Source organism: Vulpes vulpes, chromosome 15 (genome assembly GCF_048418805.1).
Source record: "Vulpes vulpes isolate BD-2025 chromosome 15, VulVul3, whole genome shotgun sequence".
Classification (NCBI taxonomy): Eukaryota; Metazoa; Chordata; class Mammalia; order Carnivora; family Canidae; genus Vulpes; species Vulpes vulpes.
Window position 1 is genome coordinate 100768511 of NC_132794.1, and position 21762 is coordinate 100790272.

The window sequence follows — 21762 nt, forward strand, 5'->3', positions numbered from 1 at the left end:
TATCCTTTCAGGAGTGGAGGAAATTAAGACTCACAGAAGCTATGTAACTTGCCCAAGAACCCACAGCTAGAGAATGCTATGGGTGGGCCTCTGATTCCAAGCCAACAGCAGGGTCTATCTGCCCAAACTCACAGCATCTTGCAGGTGTTTATCCGACATTTCCACTGGGAGACAAGAAAGGTTTTCATTTCTACTGCAACACTTTCCTTGAGTGAACTCTGCCCTTCCAGGTCAGAGATTAGATGACCCTGTTGAACTGCCTGAGCCAAAGTTGGCTGAAAAGAAGGATAGACTTGAAGATGTGTGAAAAGAATCTTCTTGAGATAGAAACAGGTATCTCAACATACATAGAATAGCAATAGTGAGTTATCAGTGATGAACAATCATTATGTCGAATCAGAGGGGCCATTCTCTAGAAGCAAGGGTGCTTTGGGCCTCTGTGACCTGAGCTACTGGTTCATTCCTCTGCCAAGCATCATGATTTCCCCCCTTTTCCCTCCTCTCCATCCCACATTTCATCGCTACGCATCCCCCACCCACCCACCCAGTTCCTGGCACCACTGACATGTCTGTGTTTTCCCAGCACACGTATATGTTTGAGGCTCAGTAAATGTTTAAGAAAATGATAGAGGAAGAAATAAGGTAGGTTAGTGCAAAGCCTGAGGAAAGAGGAACTCAAAGAATTCACGCATACTTGTTAGAGTCCAGTGCCTTTTGTGCTCAAGAAGTAGTGCCTATAATGAACTGTGGAGATGAGTATAAACATGCTGGTGTTTCCAGGCCACATGAAACTTGATCCAAGGGTATGACTAAAAAAGTAATATGTACCATCTCCCTCCTCTCTTCAGCCCATTTGGTCTTTATCCATAAAATACATGCATGTCTGTTATATAATATAGATATGCCTCCTGTTACATGAAACTAGATACAACACGTTATGTACCTTTTTTTGAGAGGAACAAAAAAACCAACTCAGGAACATAGACATTTGCATGAAATTGTTAATTATATGTCCATGTAATCTATTATTTATTGTCTACTTCATAGCTTATAAGATCCTTCATTTCATTGCTCTCCCACTCTGTAAGGTAAGCCCAGGGCTATGGCATTCATTTAGAGAGAAGGAAAGTGAGTTACAGAAATTTTTAATGACTTGCCACATGGCTACTTCCTTGTTTTCTTGACACCATCATTGTTAAGACATACCACCAACTTAACAGTAGGTTTTTGGAAATAAAGAAACTCTATCGTGTTATGTATGCACGTTGCTTATAGAACACATCCCAGTGTTTCCATAAATTATGTGCTCTTGGAGGGAGGGATGGGTATCTTCAAACTAAGGAAATGTGGTAAGTAGCAAAACAATGATTTAACCCAATATTCCAACTCTGAGTCATTGTGTATTGGTGACTTAACTTCTCAGCTACATTATAAAGCCCTGCCAAGCAGGGCATTTTTTTTTGTGTGTGTGCTTTTTATAACTGTCTCTTAAAGGGCTTTATGTAGTGGCTTCCATTGATTGATGAAAGAGTCTGTTTCCTCTAAAAACAAAAACTAAAACAAATCCTGATTTTTCATTCTTAAATTTCTGGGTGCTGAAGAATCTCATGCAATATATTCAGAAGCTTCACACAAGCAGGATTTTATTTGTTGTTTCCGTGGGATCTGGTTTGTTGACTAAGAATTGAATCATAAGATTACCTTTTTAAATTCCCTCTTCCAATATCACTGCTCTGGGAGACGAATAAAACTTCAAGAGCCTGGAGATCTAAAATAAGAGGTTATATTTCAGGATGAAGTTCTAGAGAAATGCCAGGATGACATTCTAGTTCAGAGTTTATTAAAAAATATTAGAGGGGACCCCCTTACCATGTTTATATTGACACAAACAACCTTTTTTGTTTGAGTAGCAGGTGTAACACTGTTGAACGTCGGTCTTCTTTAAAGTTTAGATAGCCTCCATATAAAGATAAGAACACAAGAAATAAAGCAAAGAAAGTAAGACATAAAGAAAGAAAACTGTCCCCTGGAGCCATGCAGAAATTAGTTTGCCTCCAATCAGAGTTATTTTTTGTTTGGGGGGAAGTTTTTATTCCAATCCTGGTTGAAGCAGTTAAAAAAAAAAGGTTTTTTCCAACTCTGTGAAGTAAAAGAAATTAGATTCAAGTGGCTGAACTTGAGCTTCCCATTGGATTATTGTGCAAGGTTTCCCTTTATTTCCCCCCACAGTGGATAATGCATGTTCATTGTGATTTATCTGGAGCCGGTTTCTTTTACACCCTCAGCTGATATAAAGTCGAGCGAGGACTGAGGTCGGAGATTTGGGGAGCATCTGGGAGGCAGCCTCTACGATCCAGAGAGAATGAAACATTCGGGAACGTGAGCAACCGCATGTGTCATTGACGTTCCCAGTGGTAGGAGCCCCACTTTTTGCCTCTCAGCACAGACAAGGAACCATTAAGAAAGAGGGACAGAATTATTGATCTCCCTGGAAAATTTTCCCCCAAGACTGTGTGTGCTGCTTTGTTTTCATCTTGATTTTAACTTTTCGCTCATGTTTCTGACCTAGAATGATCGAGGCTCGGGCTCTCTGGCAGGACTGTGAACCTTTGGCCAGCTTGGTTTGGCCACCTGGCAAAGAGAGGGTTCTGAGAAGCGATGGTGATGAGGGCCTTTGTCCTGTTGGCTGTCTTCGCGGAAGCCTCTGCGAGATCTTGCACTCCGAATAAAGCAGGTATGCCCTGGGCTAGCCCGTCTTCCTGGAAAGGGAAGTTTCCTAAGACTCTTTGCAAAGCTCAGAGCTCTGTTTCTCTTTTCATCAAAATGCAGTATTGTAGCCACATAGACCCAGTGAAGCCTCCAGGCCCAGCCAGACTTTTCCCGTAGGAAACAACAGTGTAGTGGATAAACTTAGACTTTTTTAAAATTTGAAAATCCCAGATAGATGAATGGATAGATACATAAATAGACATAAAAATATTTATTTTCAATCAATAAATAATAATGTATTATAATTTCATAAATACATAATCTATTTCCTATTTGACCTACCGAATTTTTGTCCTGTGCCATAAATTAGGTTTCACAGTGCTACATATGAAATGGACATTTTTAAAAATTTTAAATGATGTGCTCACTTTCATGGGCATGCAAATTTGTATATATTTTTAAATTGAAATATATTTCTAATCCATTCAATCTGGCTTCACAGATATATCCCTGAAAATAGATGAAAGCTTAAAAGTAGACCAGTCTTGAGTACATATTAAGTATGGAGCAGATATCACAAAAATGTAACAGAAACTGTAAAGGCAGAGCTTCAGTGACTGAGGTTTAGGGAAAACATTCACCACAGTCATGAAGAATAGTGAGAAAAGTATTTTTAATCAACTGCTTTTCATGTTCAGGTGTGCCTAGAACCCACTGTTCTCTATGAAGATTAATATGATTTTCATATCTGATTTCAAACCCTGTGTATCCTCTTTCTAGATGTCATTCTTGTGTTTTGTTATCCCAAAACCATCATCACCAAAATCCCCGAGTGTCCCTATGGCTGGGAAGTGCATCAGCTGGCACTTGGTGGGCTGTGTTACAATGGTGTCCACGAAGGAGGTTACTATCAGTTTGTGATACCAGATTTGTCACCTAAAAACAAGTCCTATTGTGGAACCCAGTCTGAGGTAAGTCCAGGCCACCCAATGAGGAGTTGCTAAGATTACCCAATTGGGCCCCCAAAATAAGACATCTATGGCCCACCCTTAAAAAGGATTCAGAATTCACCAATTTCCTTTTAAAAGCCAATCCTCACTTTTATATCCTGGGATGTTAGTGTTATTTAATTTCTTTTCATCTGCCTTGTTTAAGTGACTCTTTGGATTTGAATTATATTTTCCTAATTTTGTGCCTGAGCGAACTAGGCCACCTTCCATGAGTAAACAACATACATTTCCCAACTCCATCTTGCTTTGAGTTCTGAGCTTGGGCTCACAAGCTGCCATCCTTCCAGGTTAGATGGTGGGACTTCTTCTGACCAAGACTTTGAAGTAATTGGAAAGGCATTTTAAAGGAGTAACCAAAGTATAATACAATTCATAATTGGGTCTCGTGAAGTACCTGGGACAGATAATCAGAATTGAAAGGAACCACATGCAACCTCTTGCCGAATGTCTTTGTATAACAGAGGAGACATAGGAGACCTCCCAGTAAAGTCACAAGCTGGGAGCCAAAAAACCAGTAGGGGTGTAGTCACGAAGGGAGGCTGCTCTGCTGCTCACCCCTAGTATTCCTATTACCTTGACTGCAAAAAACTAGACATAAACGGGGTCTCATAAAATGAAAACAAAGCGCTCCCCAGGGTCACTTCCTCTTCCTAAAGTCCCCACAAGGACTGTGATTTAGAGACTCATGGACATGATTAACAGAATCATCATGTGTTTGAGTCTCCTGAAAGAGGGAACTAGAAATCATCTGTGTGGTCTTAGGCAGGTCACCTCTCACACAGATGTTTGAGATCCCTTCCAATTCCAGCATTCTGAAATCTTAGAGTTCAACAAGCCAGAGGAAAAAGTCACAGAAATACTGCTCATTATTGGAAAAGGGAAAAAGCAAATAATGATGTAATGTTCTAGAAACAGGAGATGGGTGAAGGCATTCATGTAAGATTACTTGGATGGGAGAAATGGATTAACAAGTTGATACTGGGACACAGAGATCCTTTAGCCACTTCTTTTGGCCAGAAGCCGAATGGGTATATGGATTTCTTGTAAGTGTACAATCTTTGACCTAGATTATTCTAAATAATCTTAGTTGAACTTTTTGGTTAGTCAAGAACTCTGCAGAAATTCTCAGCTCACCACTGACACCTTCCCATAGGTCTGACCATCTTAGATCACTTTTCCCAGCCAACTCATTCTTGTCATGGGGTCCAAGGCCACCCTAACTGCCTTCCCTCTTTCTCCAGTACAAGCCTCCTATCTACCACTTCTACAGCCACATCGTTTCCAATGACAGCACAGTGATAGTAAAGAACCAGCCTGTGAACTACTCCTTCTCCTGCACCTACCACTCCACCTACTTGGTAAACCAGGCTGCCTTTGACCAAAGGTAAGTGGCTCTGAGCGTAGAGGGCTGGCTGCCTTGCGTGTGACCTGCAGTCCCTGACAATCAGGTATGTTTCAGTCCTTATGCAAAATTCTCTCCCCTTTCCAGAGTGGCCACTGTTCATGTGAAGAACGGGAGCATGGGCACATTCGAAAGCCAATTGTCTCTCAACTTCTACACTGTAAGTGGTCTCTGGGTTCTCATTAGTGCCCCGTGGCCTGTTCAGGAGATGATGGGATGCTTCCTCAGGATTTGCTCTTCCCTAATCTCTATGCAGAACCCCATTCTTGAATTCAAATGAAGACATCAGCTTTGGTCTACTTGTACCCCTCTTCAAGGACTAGATGCCACAGAAAGGTAGATTCATAGACTGGACAGAGGAGCCAAAAAAGGTGCCACAGAGATGTAATGCCTATGTGCCCATCTTATAAGAAAACTGAGGAGAGAGCAATCCTGTGAGTTGTCGAAGGTCAATAGGCAATAAGACAGACAACATCTAACTCTTAAGCCAGATTAAGTTTCCACTGCAACCCATTCCAGAGATTGATATTAGAGTCTAGCTCCTGCTAAAGCATTTGGCACAGAGTTGTGACTTTCCTACCTGGGACAGAGCTAAGGAGAGAGGTCGGGGTTGCCCTCTGCTCCTTAGTTCTTTGGTATCCAAAGCCATTCAGAGAGTGGGCTTCCTCTTGGTCTAATTTGGGCATGCTGCTTCTATTGACATTGAAGTTAAAAGCACACTTTGATTTCTCAAAATAAAACTAAATGTGCAACAGCCATTAGCCCAGCTGCCCTTCTGTTTGGAAGAGGTGTTTTGTTTTTTAAACCTGCAGCTTCCAATGAGGAGGCATACTTATAGTGACACTCCAGTTGGCTGGAGGAAGATGCAGGCAGAAATAGAAACTTTTACATAGAACATTAGAACTGGGAGATATCCTTACAAGCCATCATGTCCAGCCCATTCGTTTCACAAAGGAAACGACTATATTACCTAGAACTCCACTGACCTTGAACTCTGAACTTGCTTTACCCGCTGCCTAGAAGCTACCAACCCACTGTCTAGAAGTTACCAATTCAGAAGGTGAGAGATCCTCTAAAAGGGATCTTAGAGTCACCTGGTCCATTTACAGACAAAGATCTGCAGCCCAGAAGGAGGAAATGATGTGCCCATGATTCCACAGGTAGTGTGAAGCAGTGCCCAGTCTAGCATACAGATCTCTCAGCTCTGCTCTCTGATGCTTACTTCCAATGAAGGGGAGAAGGGGATGGAGCTGAGGTTTCATGACCTATATCTCGCGCTGGCCTCATTTAAGGCCCTGTGTCTAATTTCATATTCAAAATTTTGACTCTCCTTATGAAAAAGAACTCTATAAATTATAGAAGCTTTAAGGTCTCAAAGAACCTAGATCTGCTGCTGACCACACACCAGTAATGGTTAAGTCCAGAGAAAAGGAATCCCGTATAGGCCCTGGGCCTATAATCAGGAGGGTTAATGCAGTGTAGACCAGCAGGGGGATTAAAAGATGGCTACATCATTGCAGTAACTGATGAAGGCTATCCAGAGAGAAAAACAGGCTCACTTATCAACAACAGTCTCAGGGGACATCATGGTGATGGGTTGTCTTTACTACTGAGTCCTCGTCCAGATGTGCATGATTGTTATTTTAACCAGATAAAATTATAGATATGATCTTATGCTTATTTATGACAGCTTGTAATAGGCGCCAGGATTATCAAAAATCATCACCCATCATCAGCCATGTTGGGCTAAGTTTCAGACATAAATATCAAATCTTAGAATTGGAAAAGAAAATTTTTAAGAAGTAAAAAAAGAAGTATAGCCTCATCATCACCCACACCATCCCCTGGGCTGGATAGACAGACTTAACAGGACACTTCCTTGAACTGTTCTAGAAAGAGGCTAAGGTGTCCCCTGGGGCCCATCAAGACCTTTACAGGACCAATGACCTCAACAAAAAGGGGGTCTGATGTTGCAATAAAAACTTTTATACTGATCAATATTCTTACCATGGGCTTGGTTTCCTATGCCTGACCCATGAGACTGGTATTTTTCTTCTCCTCCCTCCTTCCGCTCTGAGAGCATTCTTGTGTGTTTCTGAAGCAACAGCTGCCCCCTGCATACATTTCCATCAAATTACCAGAGACAGAGCTGTGCCCTAGATTGCACAAAAGAATCAATGCACGGCTAATTGCTTAGGATTCCAAGAGCTCCGAATGCTGGACTCCAAAGCCACCAGTTCTACTCAACATGCTTCCTTTCTTCTCCGTCTACCCCCTCTCACTCACTCCTGCCAATAGCCCATAGTTGGTGTTCCTGGCGAAAAGTCATTTTGGTCCCCAATCCAAAATAAAGGAAGGTAGTCAGCTTGTAGGAGTAGACTATCAGTGTGCTTAAGAAAATAGTCTGCCATTGGCCCACTGGTTTAAGGTCTAGTTCTACCATTTACTAGTTGTGTGACATTCAGTAAGACAGTTAACCTCTTTGAGCCTTCATGTATTCATTTGTTAAATAAAAATAATAATAGCACTTGCCCCATACATTTATTAGGAGGATTAAATAAAATTACTATTATTTTTAAAAAATATTTTATTTATTTATTCATGAGAGACACAGAGAGAGAGGCAGAGACATAGGCAGAGGGAGAAGTTCTTCCCAGGGAGCCTGATGCAGGACTCGATCCCCAGACTCAGGATCACACTCTGAGCCGAAGGCAGACATTCAACTGCTGAGCTACCCAGGAATCCCAATAAAATTATTTTTATAAAGCACTTAGCATACTACCTGGCACAAGATAAGTGCCTGTGAAAGTAGCCAAACTCATGATCACAGCCTTTGACTCCCTTTAAAATGAAAACTCTGAGAGCTCCTAGCACCACCAGTTACCTTTATAGGGTTGTTACCTTTGTACGGTTGTTACCTTTGTACCATCAACATCAGTATGGGATTAGGTTAACTTTTATACAATCGAAATAGTGTTAGCCATTCTCAGTTAAACCAAGACCAAGGAAAAGGCTTGGGATGGAACAAATGCAAGCAATAGAGGCCAAATTCATAGACTTCCAAAGCCAGAATAATCTTCAGAGGTGATCAACCTTGACCTTCCACCCAAAGTCCAAAGCCCTTCTATAAGATCGCTAGAGGGTAGGCTCCTTACTAAAGGAAAAGGGCAAGTGAGCCCTTCCCATTTTAGATCAGCATGTGAAATCTGATATCCCATTGGTCATGGTCTGTCTTCTGAAATAATACTGAGTCATGGTGTTGTTGATGGCCCTTCACCTATCTCAAGCTTATCTTCTCCAACATCACCCCACCATTGGTGCTCCATCATCCTACCCTTCCCTCTGAGAACGATCCAGTTGGCCACTGACCCTGCTAAAATGCAGAGCCCAGAATTGAAATATTATATTGTAGGTCTTTTCAGATCTCTGTGGGCCACAGTGGGTCAGGGGTGACCTTCTTATTTCTGAAAGATTCTGGGAACATGTAGAATAATATTAGCTTTGTGCAATTTTCTTTCATTTCTATTTCACATTGAGCTTGTGAGCAATACCAGCCCCCAGATCTTGCCCACGCGAACTGCTATTAAGCAGATGTACCCATCCTAACTGTGTCAACGGACTATTGTGACTCAATCTTTCCATCAAGTAGGGACTGGAAGGCTTGATTTTTCAAGCCCTGTGTTCTTCCATCTTGTTCCACAAATGAGTAGTTTATGCGCTGTCTCTATGTTTCCAGGAATGCCAAAACAAATGGTTTAGGTATTATAGGATGAAGTTATCTGGAAATAGATCTCTAACTTATGTTATAAAGAAAGTAGGAGGAAATCATGCTGAGAATTGCTTTAGCTATAAGGTGAGAAGTGGAGAAATTGACCAACAAAGTATTTTGTTTCAGAAATGGAGTTAATGGTGCAGATTCTTCTCTACTTTGTAACAGAATCATACTAGCTCTTCTGCAAATACAGACATTATTCCAATATTCTGGTACCCCATTGGCTGGTCCCTGGAAGATGGGGCTGGGAAATGTACCTGCAGATAACCTAGGTCCCCAGGTTAGGTCTCACATTTGTAAACAGTCTCTTGAAATATGACAAATCTCAGAAAATAATTAAACACTAACAACCATTGTAAATCCGCTGCTTCAAATGCATAGTAAGCTAGTAAATCACTTATGATTAAGAAAAGAACATTATTGTTCAATTATTCCAACTATTGAAGTGGTGCAGGGGGTTGGCATACAGGAATAAAAGAACTGACTTCTGAGCGATTGACTTGGAACCCTAGCTGGACCTTCAATCAGGGAAAATAAATGTGAGAGCCACTACAAGATAATTCTGAGGCCTCTCAGCAAATGCCCTGAATTGGACCCCGTTAGGGGGCTAAAGTCCATTGTAACTAGATATCCTTGCTGACACTGTTTACTCATTGCAGTTTTGCAAATCTCTAAGTCCATGAAACTCAATCTTTTAACTAATATCCTGGCTTAAGCCTTATGCATCTATTACATAAAGTCACCATCATAAAAACATTTCTCCAAGGCTGATGAAGGCAAAGGCCACTCACATTTTTCAGAAGGGGAAACTGAGGCCTAAAAGTCTGACTTGCCCATAATTTAGTGTGGGAACTAGGATTAGCCTAGGAACCTTGTCCTTCTGTCATGATGCTTTTGTCTCCAGAGGCTAAACTCACAGAGTAGCTAAAGGATGTTACTAAAGTTGAATGAAACTAAATGAATGGGTATCAGCCTCCTTTGGGTAAGTCAACTGACATACTATTTTTTAATAACTCACCCACAACTGCCTAATGAAGAGGCCAAGTGAAGACCACACACACCACATCTGTGACCAAAGGCTGCAGTTTCTGTGCTCAGATTGTGGTCATGACTCCCTACTGTACTTGGAGTTGCAACCACAGTCTTCTGGATCCAACCCCATAGCCTCTCTCACTTCACTACCTACCCCTCTCACTTCCTACCTTCCCCCACCCCTTTGCTTACTCATGCTCCAGCATATCGACCCCTTGCTGTCTTGCCAGCTTGTCTTCCCAGTGCTTTGTTTTGGCTGGAGCATTCTTCCAGAGATGCCTGCATGTATTGTAGAAGCATTTCTTTGTATCAGTACTTAGCCTAGAAGCACAGGCTTCCTTGCTCCCCTCAAGTCTTGGCTCACCTATCACAACCTCAAGGAGACCTCCTTAACTGCTACAGTGTTTAAAGTTGCAGCTTACCCATCCTTGCACTTCCAATTTACCCTACTCTCCTCTACATGTGTTGCAGTTTTTCTATATAGTGTACTACATTCTATTCTAACATGCTATATAATTTACTTGCCTAATGTCTATTGTCTGCATCCCTTGCTGGAATGTTAGGTGGTTAGAGACAGAGATCTTTACTTTGTTCCCAGATGTATCTCAATATACAGGATATCCTGACATAGAGACTATCTCAAACAGAGAGCAGCGCCTGACACATAGTAGGTGATCAGTATGTTACTGCTGTTGCCATTGTTGCTAACTGTACTGGAATCAGATCATATGCCCTCTGACCTAGGCTGGAATATCCTCAGGCACATAGTGGAGGTGAGCAAGGGCAAAACAAGGTTGTATATGTTCTATCCCTATTTCCATGGGTGATTAAGTGAAGCTCAGTGCTTCAGCATTCTTGGATTCCACCTTTTTTCTGTCAGCCAAATCTTGTTCCTCACCGGCATATGTCCCCTTGTGGCCAGCAAATCCAGAGATGTGATTCCCTCATCCCTTCTCAGATGGCACCAGCATCCTAGGAGGTATAGCTTCTCTAGTCCTGGAGGGTCTCACTGTGGTCTCATGTGCCTGAGCCCCATCCCACCCCACCCCAGTTCATCTGCTCCTGTCACACCCATCTGCTCAGTCTGAGAGGTCATAATGCCCAGTGTCAATTTCCTTCCAAAGAATGCCAAGTTCTCCACTAAGAAGGAAGCCCCCTTTGTCCTGGAGACATCTGAAATTGGTTCAGATCTGTTTGCAGGAGTAGAAGCCAAAGGATTGAGCATTAGGTAAGTATATTTCCTCCATATTTATATTTTTAAAGCCAAAGAAAAGGAAAAAAGATTAGCCAAGAAGCTTTAATTACCAGATGTTTCTAGGCATACAACCCTCTGGCTCAAAGTTATGCATTTTATTTCATTTCCAGGTTTAAAGTGGTTTTGAACAGCTGTTGGGCCACACCATCAGCTGATTTCATGTATCCCTTGCAGTGGCAACTCATCAATAAGGGGTAAGTCCCGTGCCCCAGAACACAGTGCTGAGAAGTGGGGTCAGGCAGATCTGGGGCTACTTTGGCTTGGGATATCTTGGGAAGGAGAGATGAAGCCTCTTAGGGTCATGCCGTGACACCCTCTGTGCTTCCAGATGGAGTACTGATACAAGCAGACATTTATATAGTGCTTTCTGGGTACCAGGGGCAGTTCTGAGAGCTTTATCGTGTATTATTAGCCCATTTGCCTTACAAGAGACAGTCATTACTACCATCTCTCTTTTCTAGGTGAGGAAACTGAGGCACAGAAGGGGTTAAGTAATGTCACATTCTTAGTGTATGTGTATTCATGGAGAAGTATTTATGGAGAAATCAAATCCAATTAGTCTGTCACCAGCACCCTGATGAGGACTAAATTAGATAATCCATGTAAAAAGTTAAGCATGTAGTACCTAATCAGTATACAACCGATTTAAATAATATCATTGATTTTGTTACTAATTCAGGAGATAGTTGGGAGTTACTAAAATTTTTTGACTAGAGGATGAAAGCATTGGGATTGTACAAAAGAAAGATGATTTTGGAAGTCATCCATGGGGTGATTTAGAAGCAGTACATGGGAGGTGGAAAGACCAAATTAGAGGGCATGGCCTGAACTGATATGCAGCCAAGTAAATGGAAAGGTCATCCGTGGGAGGAAGAAACCATCAAAATTTAGCAACCAATCAGATATGGGGTGGAGAGAAGAACAGGGCAAGAAGCCTGAGAAATATGTGGCTTCTTTACAAATCAGTGGGTTGTAAAGGTGAGGAATTGTTTGTTGTAGGGAAGAAGATTCTGGATAAATGTGTTGGGTTCCCCTTGCATTCAGGGATGACATGTGGAGCTTAAGATACCAATTTTCCAGAAACACTTAGAATCGTAACTTGGGAAAACAGAGGACAGTTTGAGCTAGACTGAGATGTGGGCATCATCCACACAATGAACTATAAATATGAAAGAGACCGTTCCCCAAACAGACCGGTGTGCCCATGTTGCTGCCAGAACCCTTCAGAGCTAAGTAAACATTGGGGCCAGGGACAAAAATGATTAGATAACAAAGGTGGAGCCAACTTGGACCTTTAACTATTTATTTTTACTTAACAAACACTTATATAGCACTTGCAACATACCAAGCATGTTCTAGGTAGGGGCCTTACAAATATTATTTTCAATGTTATCAAACCCCCTATAAAGTAGGTAGCATACTAAGCACTATCTTATAGAGGAAAAGTCTAAAGGATAGACAGGTTCAGAAACTTGCCCAAAGTCCAGAGATGGTCAGGGGATGCATGATCTGGGGTTCAAACTCAGGCAGCATTATTTACTAAGCGATGTAGATAGGACAGGTCAGCAGAACCACATCTAAACAACCTAGCAAAGCTTCCTGCAGAAATAGTAGCTTAATTTGGATGTCACACCTGTCACTGAAGGATTCATTTAGGGTCTGTTGACAATGGTGCGATCAAATGACTTCAGGGAGATTGTGAAATAAATTCTTGACCTACAGGGACCTGAAATTATGATCAGGCATTGGGAACCTCTCTCAAACAATAGCTGCAACCGGGCAAAGTCTCGGCCACACCATGGAAGCATCTCCCTGCAAATCACTCTGGTACTTCCAACCTGCAGATGTACAAGATGGCAGAAAAAGGAATGCTTGTGGCTTTGTGGTGGTCTATACAGGCAGTCTGCAGACTCTAGTGTGCATAGGAATTACCTAGGGTGCTTGTCACACATGCAGGCACACAGTTAACCTACCCCATCAGAGGGTTCCCGGAGAAACCCTGAGAACCTGTGTCTACGCAGAACAAAATTAAAGAAGCCCTCATCCCCTCATCTAGTTCCACTTTCTGCCTAGCTAAAATGGCCCCTTGAGGTTGGAGATACACAAAAACCAGTGCCAAGGGGAGGGATGAGAAAGTCTACTCCCATAACCTCCCAGAAGTTTTGGTTCACACTGGGCCCTTTTGGAGGAAAACCCAGTTTTCAAGAGTATCTGGAGAGGTTAGAAGAGTTATATTATTAGGAATTTTAATCTGATGTGGAGAAGACTCTTGTGGTGATGTTGTAAGAGCCACCCTTGGGCCTTCCACCATCCCAAGATGTCTGTCACAGAGGGGCAGGTGCCACAGCCAGTGACAAGAGGCAGCGGAGCCAAGACATCTAAGCCTGCCCAGGCCTTGCCTCCTCGCCACCCCCAACAAAGCTCTGTTTACATTGTTTTCCACTGGCTGACACCATGCCTTGGACACTCCAGCTGCAAGGAGCTATTTTAAGGACTCACATCTTGAGTTCATACAAGGATCTCAGGTTTATTGACCAAATGATCCTCCAAGGTCTTGTTTCACAACTTGGAAAATGCCTCCAGCTCTGTCATTGCTCAGAAGTCACCACAAACGTGGCCAGGCTTCTGACCCCTGGTCCAGATATAAGATAGACTGTTCACTTCTTGTTTTAATCACTAACTGACAGAGTTGACATTCCTTCAGCCCTATACTTCTAATTTGCCCCCTAATGTCTGGTTCTGATGGAATGTGTGGAGGAGGGCACATCTCAAAGGCTCTCAGATAGCTGGAGGGATCTCTGGTATATGTACCCTGAGTTGGATTGACAATGGAGTCAGAGAGATGCTCTGGGAGGGGCATCAACTTTGGAGTCCACTGTGGTGCTGTCCACTGGTCTTAAGCTTTGGGACAGACTGTGGTCTTGTCACCTGCAGACAACAATCCCCAAGTTCATGTGGGCCTTACTGTACATTGCCCAGAACGATCATGTCAGGTCCCAACATCCTGCTAAATGTCTGGCACTTAACTAGAGAATTAGCACATGTTTGGTAAATGAAAAAGTATTTTGATTAAACCAAGTTTTTTTTGTTTTTGTTTTTGGTTTTTTTTAGTCTCAATGCCGTTGACATTATTCGGGGCTGGATCATTCTTTTTGGGGGACAGGGGGCTGTCCTGTGCATTGCTGTGTGATGCTGTGTAGCATCCCTGGCCTCTACTGACTACATGTCAGTAGCATCTCCTGACTAGTCATGGTGACAATACCAAATGTCTCCTTGGGGGCAAAATGGTCCCTAGGCAAGAACCATTGACTTTGACAAACACCCATCTGTGTCATTATTTTTGCTATTATTATCAATGATTACCTTTGGGATTTTGGAAATTCCCAAATACTACATTTTCATTATAGAGAATTTGGGAAAAAATATGAGATATAAGAAGAAAGCAAAAACCGTCCATAATGGCACCACTCCATAATGGCCAGCATTAGCATTTAGAGGGCATTCCTCCAGTCATTTTTTGCCCTGTGCCTGTATTAAAAATATGACCAAATTTTTACAGAGGTGACTATATAATATAGAATTTAAATAACAACATAAATCCAAACTCCCAGTGGCAAACCCTCACAGTGTACACAGAGAAATATGTTATATATGGCTTGGCTGAGGTGGCTTTGTCAGTACTTCGGGAAATGCGGTTCTCAGCACCAGGGTCTTTATCTTGTACATATACAGGAGTCGGTCCATGTCCTGGTCTTTCAGACAACTTCATCTCTCAGGGATTTCTGTTTTTTGGGGACAGAGGTATGGTGACTTACCAGGTGTGCGTCTTCTCATAAGTCACTCCCCTTCACCCCACGGTCCCCTGTCTATAGAGTGAAGACTAGCACGCCCATCCCATAGCTCCTCAACTTGACCTCATATCATAAGGATAGGCAAGGCGCTGCCAGTCGAAGTGCTTTGTAAGGGTAACATGCTGTATAGAAGCCCAGGGAAGTGTTGCTGCTGTCTGTGAATTTACCTCAGGTTTTGCTGGAGTTCATGAGCTAATTTTTTCTCCCCTCACCCTGTCTGCTCCAGCTGCCCCACAGATGAAACAGTCCTCGTACATGAGAATGGGAAAGACCACAGGGCCACCTTCCAATTCAATGCTTTCCGGTTCCAGAACATCCCCAAACTCTCTAAGGTTTGGTTACACTGTGAGACATTCATCTGTGACAGCGAGAAGCTCTCCTGCCCAGTGGTGAGCCACTCTCTCCAGAATGAGAATATGACCTGAGGTGGGGGCGGGGGGTATTTGAGAAGCTGTATTTTTAGCTGGGAATTGTCACCAGATCAGCATATGTGCATGCTGAGGGCATTCTGGAAGAAAGGGCACTAGGTGTAGGGGCAGACAGGCTCTGTCCACCCTGCCACCAACAAGCTACATGGTCTGGCGTATGTCACAATCTCTGGAGCCTCGTTTTCTCATCTTTAAAGACAGTGGTGATAGGTCATGATGGCCCTTCTCTTTTCAGAGAGTCATATTAAGTAAAATGAGCACAAGAACAGACATGGAAATGCTTTGAAAAAGTTAAAAGCGCAAGGAAAATTCAAAACCTAAGTGGTAGCAATAGGTGCTGGATGGAAAGCAAAAGGTGGGTATTTTTAGCTCTTGCCTGGACAACATAAGGGTCCGTTTCTGAGACCTGAAATGAGCCAGAGAGATGCTGCAGAAATTCCCAACACCACTTAATGCTGAACTGACTTTGTGAGAGGAAGGGCCTAGTTCACAGCCATGTTCAGTGCAGCCCAGGCCAGGGACCAGCTTACCCTCCACATCTGAGAAGCTGCTGCAGACTCCACCAACATGCATAGCGAGTTCAGGTGGGAGACAGTTTTCCGTAGCAGCGAGGTGTGAACCTGGTCCTTAGGGCTGTGGTTCCACAGTGTGGTCGGGGCAGCTTCAGCATCACCTGTGAACTTGTTAGGGATGCAAATTCTCAGGCTCCCCAGACCACCTCATTTGCAAACACTGTGTAGGCCCAGAAATCTGTGATTTAACAGCTGCTCCAGGTGACTCTGAGGCATGCTCACGTTTGAGAACCACCTCCTTAGACCTAAAAGTGATAAATTGCGAACTGTTGCCTGCTGTATTTGGAGACCCCAGTGAGAAGGAACACAGTGTTTCTGAAAAAGGACACCTGCTCACATAGCCTGTAGTAACCAATCGAACAAAGATTATAATCTCTAGTTCTACCCATTTTTTATTTTTTGGCCAGAAAATGGTCACATAGGAGCACCATAAAGAGGAGGGAGCAGAGAGATATTTCACAGTTGATGAAAGGGTAATTATTGGCATTACATTTTAAAAAGAAAATAAAGTGAACCAGAACATATTTTCCAAGTGTCCACCTCTCAGACCACTGCAACGAGAGTCACTGCAGGTAACAAGGTAAAGCTTTGTCCTTTTCCCAAGTTAGAGAAGGGATGAAGATACCACTCTGGGAAATAATAAATAAATAAATAAATAAATAAATAAATAAATAAATAAATAAATAAATAAATGAATGAATGACAAATAAGGTAACTAAGATCTGTTGACTGAAGAATTTTGACTCTGTCAAGTGTGGCATTCCTGTTTTTAATCTGTGGTCTTTCTCTTTTCTCCCCTGTGTGCATTTCTCTTGCCACCCACCCCCATCTTCCACTCCCCTCCCCTGTCCTCTGCTGTTGCTGGGGTTCTTCAGACCTGTGACAAACGGAAGCGCCTGCTGCGGGACCAGACAGGGGGCGTCCTGGTGGTGGAGCTCTCCCTCCGTAGTAAGCTTCTGGGTTTCCCCCAGTGGTTGAGTTCACTCTGGGCTGCGTCCACAGGCACAGCCGCTTTGAGCATTTTCACTGAATTGCCAAACCAGTTGTGCCTGTAGACACTACCCTCACCTGCGACTCAAGGCTTCCCACCTGGGGGGCGGGGACGCCATAGCTCACGCCAAACCAAGAAGTTGAAGTTTGCTGACTACCCTGAAACTCTTCTAATCTGCAGCCTAAACCCCAGCACCCCCAAGGAATTAGGAAGTGCTGAGCCTCCAGGCAGAGCATGCAGTCCAGGATAATGGCAGACAATGAGATGTACTGGGAACAGCCCGAGCAAGTCAACCAAACTTCAGCGTGCCGGCCCTGGGCTGGGCTGGACACTGGGGTTTCAGAATTCAAGGAGACCCACATGGCCCTTGTCTTCAAGAACTTATCATTTGGCAAGGAGAGAGCTGCTCAGTGCCAGGAGAGAGGGAGCTGACTATCAGTGGTGGTGGAGGAGGCAGGGTGCATTGGGAGTTCATGGCCAGGTGATACACCTGAGTCTGGGGCCTAGGGAAGACCTGTGTGGGTCATCTTTCAGCCTGACCTGAAGAGTGGTGTGACATGAAGGGTGAGCAGGGTCTGGGAAGGCTGGGGCCTTTAGTAGCTGCACATCTTAGAGGAGAGTTGCTAAACCATGACCAGGGGCCCAATCCAGGCTTCCACCTGCTGTTTTCTGGCCTACAAGCTAAGAACAGTTTTTACCTTCTTATATGGTTCCCAAAAAACTAAAAGAATGATATTTTATGACACAGAAAAATGATTTGAAAGAAAATTTCAGCTTTCTCTAAAGTTTTATTGGAACCCAGCCACACGTGATCATATAGACATTGTCTCCAGATGCTTTCACGCCACAATGGCAATGTCAAGTAGTTGCAATAGGGACCATATGGCCCATAGCTGAAATATTTACTATCTGGTCCCTTCCAGAAAGTTTACCAACCCCTGCCTTAGAAAGCCAAGGAGAAAATGGTTTTCTTCTTCTTTCAAAGAAGATTTTGTGAACCCTGCTATAAACTTTGCCCTAAAGGCAGTGGGAAACTGTTGGTTTAATTAGGGGAGTATATGGTCAGGTTTGTATTTTAGAAACATTTATCTGAGGCTCTTCCATGATCTTTTCTTAAACCTTCAGCTTTCTCTCTCTTTACTTATTACAGGCAGGGGATTCTCCAGTCTCTATAGCTTCTCAGGTAAGGAAAAGAGGCACCTCTGGGAAGTGTCATGGGGCAATGCCTTTAAAAGGTAGATATGTGTTTTCAAAGAAGCTTAGCTTTGGCCCCAGCAAAACTTTCAGGAATTGAAAGTTGCTCTTTAAAGCACACCTGATTGGGACAGAGGGGCACAGAGGCAGACAGATGTCTCTCCAGCCATCCCCTGAGCTCTGCAGGAAGGGTGGGGCTGGGGATAAATTGGATGAAGCAGAATTGGGTCCCACCTCTCAACAAAAGCAGCACCAGGGAGATTTGCTTGGGTTCCTGCATTTAGAGAATGTGATTTTCAGTGATGTGTTTTTTCAACAAATATTTCTGAGTCCCTGCTATGACTCTGCCCCTGACCCTCATTAACTAAATGGCCTTGGGCAATGAACTCACCCTTCCACTCCCCAGTTTCCTCTAAGAAATTAGGCTAATCATTGCTCCTAACATACATGGCTGCTGTATGGACTAAATGTTACAACGAAGGGCACCAAAGAATGCCCTGCATGCAGCAAACATCCAGTAAGATTGGCCATAATTACTCTTCTAGGCAGTGGAGCTCCTGCAGAGAGAAATAGGCAAGGCCTCTGCGCTTCCCAGTCATAGTGTGACACGTTGGAGTGGGGGTAGAGGAATGATTTAGATAGCAGCCAGGGAAGCCTCTCAGAGGAAGAAACATTTCAGCTAAGACCCAAGATCTCAACTGAATGATGAGGAGAACAACTATGTGAGGAGATGGGGTAAGACAGTTCTACTTATTAATAAACTCACAGATGTAGACTTTGCTCTCCCAGTTACAGGAAATCATGGAAACCAACTTTTTAAAATTCTAATCCCAGATCCTCATTTCTAAAGGAAGTTCTACAGCAAAAGCCCTAAGGTGAAATGTGCCATCACCGTGTTCCCCATATTCAGATTCCCATCTGTCAGAGGTCCACAACCTAGGTTAATCTGTTGGGTTCCTTGCACTGACAAAACCGAGCTCCCGAAAGCCCAAAAGATAAACAAAACTGATTTTATATAAAATGAGAATTTTATGAGATTTTTATGAGAATCTATTTAATGCCCGAGTTGACTGTTTTGTTGAGTTAACTCTTTGTTGTGCTGTCCTTGCTCCATGTAAACTTTCTCTGTCTGCTTTCCTGTCTGACTCACAGATGTCCTCTATCACCTCATCGTGATGCTGGGGATTTGTGTCGTGTTGTAGGAGATCGCCAGAAAGGCGGTGACATCTCCTCCACTCAACATCATCTCCTCTGTCTGTGACAAACTCCCATGTATCGTGCTGCCAACAAGAACAAACAGAAGAGCGTACTGTTGAGATGCAGAGAACAGTGCTTTGCCAATTACGTGTTCCAATAATTTTTGTGAAATTCAGTGATGGTCTTTGGTGCCCCGATTCCTCTTGTGACTTCCTGTGGCTCTGAGATCCTGCAGTTCTTCTCCTGCAGCTGGTGGAGTCTCCTTTCCCCATGCTCAAGTCAGGGCTGCAGTGGACTCCTGTGAAAGCTATTCTAATTTTAAAAGACTAGCACACCCAACCAAGCACAGCTGAACATTTTGAGGAGAATGTAGGGCATAACCACAAAGTCAGTGCTAAGTACAGAATGCACCGGAATAGCCAACTTTGCCAAGGGGGGCCTTTGTCATTGATGTTGCGCAATGCTTATTTAAGAACCAGGGTTTAGCTACCAGGCAGGGGTTCCCATCGTTCAAATGATGATGTGGGAATCAGAGTGGAATATAACAGTTTGGCTCAAACTTGAGTATTATAAAGGAAAACAATTCTTGAGAGGCCCCTAGTGCTAACCTAATTTGTCTTTATTACAGTGTTTCTTAAATATGTATAAACATTATATACATATTAACTCATTTTATAGGTGATATAGATTTCTAAAATCAAAAGAAAATTACAGATTATGTAGTAATAAGGCTACAAAAAAGAATAATATCCACATTAACATAAATTTAAGATCATAATGTGGCATTGATTAAATGAAACTGCTACTGACACACGACATCTGTGACAGGTCCTGTGAAGTCTGTCAACCCAATCCTACTGTACACCTTATAATGTTCAATGCTCTCACCATTTTTCTTTCTGTTCAATCTAAGAAATTTTCATCTGTGCAGAATGGTCTGACCTCATTTAGTCTCTAACAGTTAAGCACATATTTGTTTTTGTCTCCTTAATTTGATTGTTAGAATGGAACCTACCAAAAGACTCAGAAACGCAACTGCAAAAATGGCCTTGGTGCCACATCCTGGTAACACTGCCACCCCAGTGATCCAGAATGCACTGATATGAATGATTTACATTGTCAATAAAATAAAAACTGAATGAACCAATCCTCTTAGACAGTTAACTGGCAGCTCGAGGATGCACTGTTGACCCCAGAAGTTAGAATGTGATAGGAAAAGCCAGACCTCTAAGTTTTTTTCTTAGTCTTGTACAGACTTAGTTAGTGGGCTTATAATTTGAAAACACATCAGTTTGTATCTCTGTGTTTAATATATTTGAGGAGTTTTGAGATCTGTAGTTTGATGGGTCTTTTATAGCTGTGTTATGGAACTCACAAATTCAGTTAGTTCCCAAATTTCTGGAAACACGGAGTACATTTTTGTGGAGCAACAGGCTAGATTTAAATGACTCAGTGTAGTCTAAACTGGTCTCAAAGATGGAGCTCCAACCAACTGGGGTCTCTTCTTCTATAAAAATCCAGAATTTTTATAATCGGGAAGGACAGAAGACATATTGTGTGGTTCTAATCAAAAACTCTTAAATAGCATACTTAGAGCCATAATCAAATCTTTGGCATGTCAGAGTAAAACAATGTTATATTAGTTTTGCTTTATTTTATCATAATGTTTAATGATCTTGTATTTCCACCTGGTACTATGGAATAAATAAAATGCCTTAAAATAATAACCTATGACTACAGCTCACAGTGTTAATGTAGCATATCGATAGCCAATTCCTACACCTTCCTGAGGGGTTCTACAACTAGAACTTCTTAGACTTACACACATACCACAGACTTTCCATCATTCTACACTACATTTATGTTCCAAAAATTCCACATTTGCTTTCTGATGCAAGGAGGCAAAGCCATCCACATGATCTTCCCATCTCCAACACCCTAACATCTACCACCAGGTAGCAACCAAATGTGTTTCAACCTCAAGTGAGCTAAAGCCCCTTCATGTCTTCTGACTTCCTTATCAAAAAATTAGGAGAGCACATTCAAAACTGTCTCTGTTATACATTCTCGTGAGTGCTAGACATAAAACATATGTGAGAATGAGGAAAGAGTTCTCCCTTAGGTATCCTTGGTTGACATAGAAAAACACTGGATATAAATTTTAGCAAATTGATCTTATCCAATTCCTGCTTATGATCCTTAAAGACTATCTCTCTTAAAATTTGAGTAATATAAAGAAAAGATATGCACAGACATGCATATGTACTGAGTTTATGTACATTCACATAAAACTGATCTATCAATACATACAGATTTAGTTATAGAGAGATTTATGTGTGTGTATATACG

General features: G+C 42.5%; 1 protein-coding gene across 2 annotated transcripts; it reads left to right on the forward strand.

The window, feature by feature from the left end:
- Window positions 1-2239: 2239 nt before the first annotated feature.
- TECTB (tectorin beta) lies at window positions 2240-21140 on the forward strand. 2 transcript variants are annotated; one of them, XM_025993568.2, is made up of 11 exons: window positions 2240-2414; window positions 2570-2734; window positions 3490-3680; window positions 4961-5103; window positions 5209-5281; window positions 11050-11153; window positions 11291-11374; window positions 15258-15420; window positions 16907-16979; window positions 18173-18205; window positions 19369-21140. In XM_025993568.2, the coding sequence occupies exons 2-11, from the start codon at window positions 2659-2661 to the stop codon at window positions 19416-19418; spliced, it is 990 nt and encodes a 329-aa protein (XP_025849353.1). In that variant the 5' UTR covers window positions 2240-2414; window positions 2570-2658; the 3' UTR covers window positions 19419-21140. The 2 variants fall into 2 exon arrangements, with proteins under 2 accessions (XP_025849353.1, XP_072596125.1); XM_072740024.1 differs by having other exon boundaries at window positions 2319-2414; window positions 5179-5281.
- The last annotated feature ends 622 nt before the right edge of the window (window positions 21141-21762 follow it).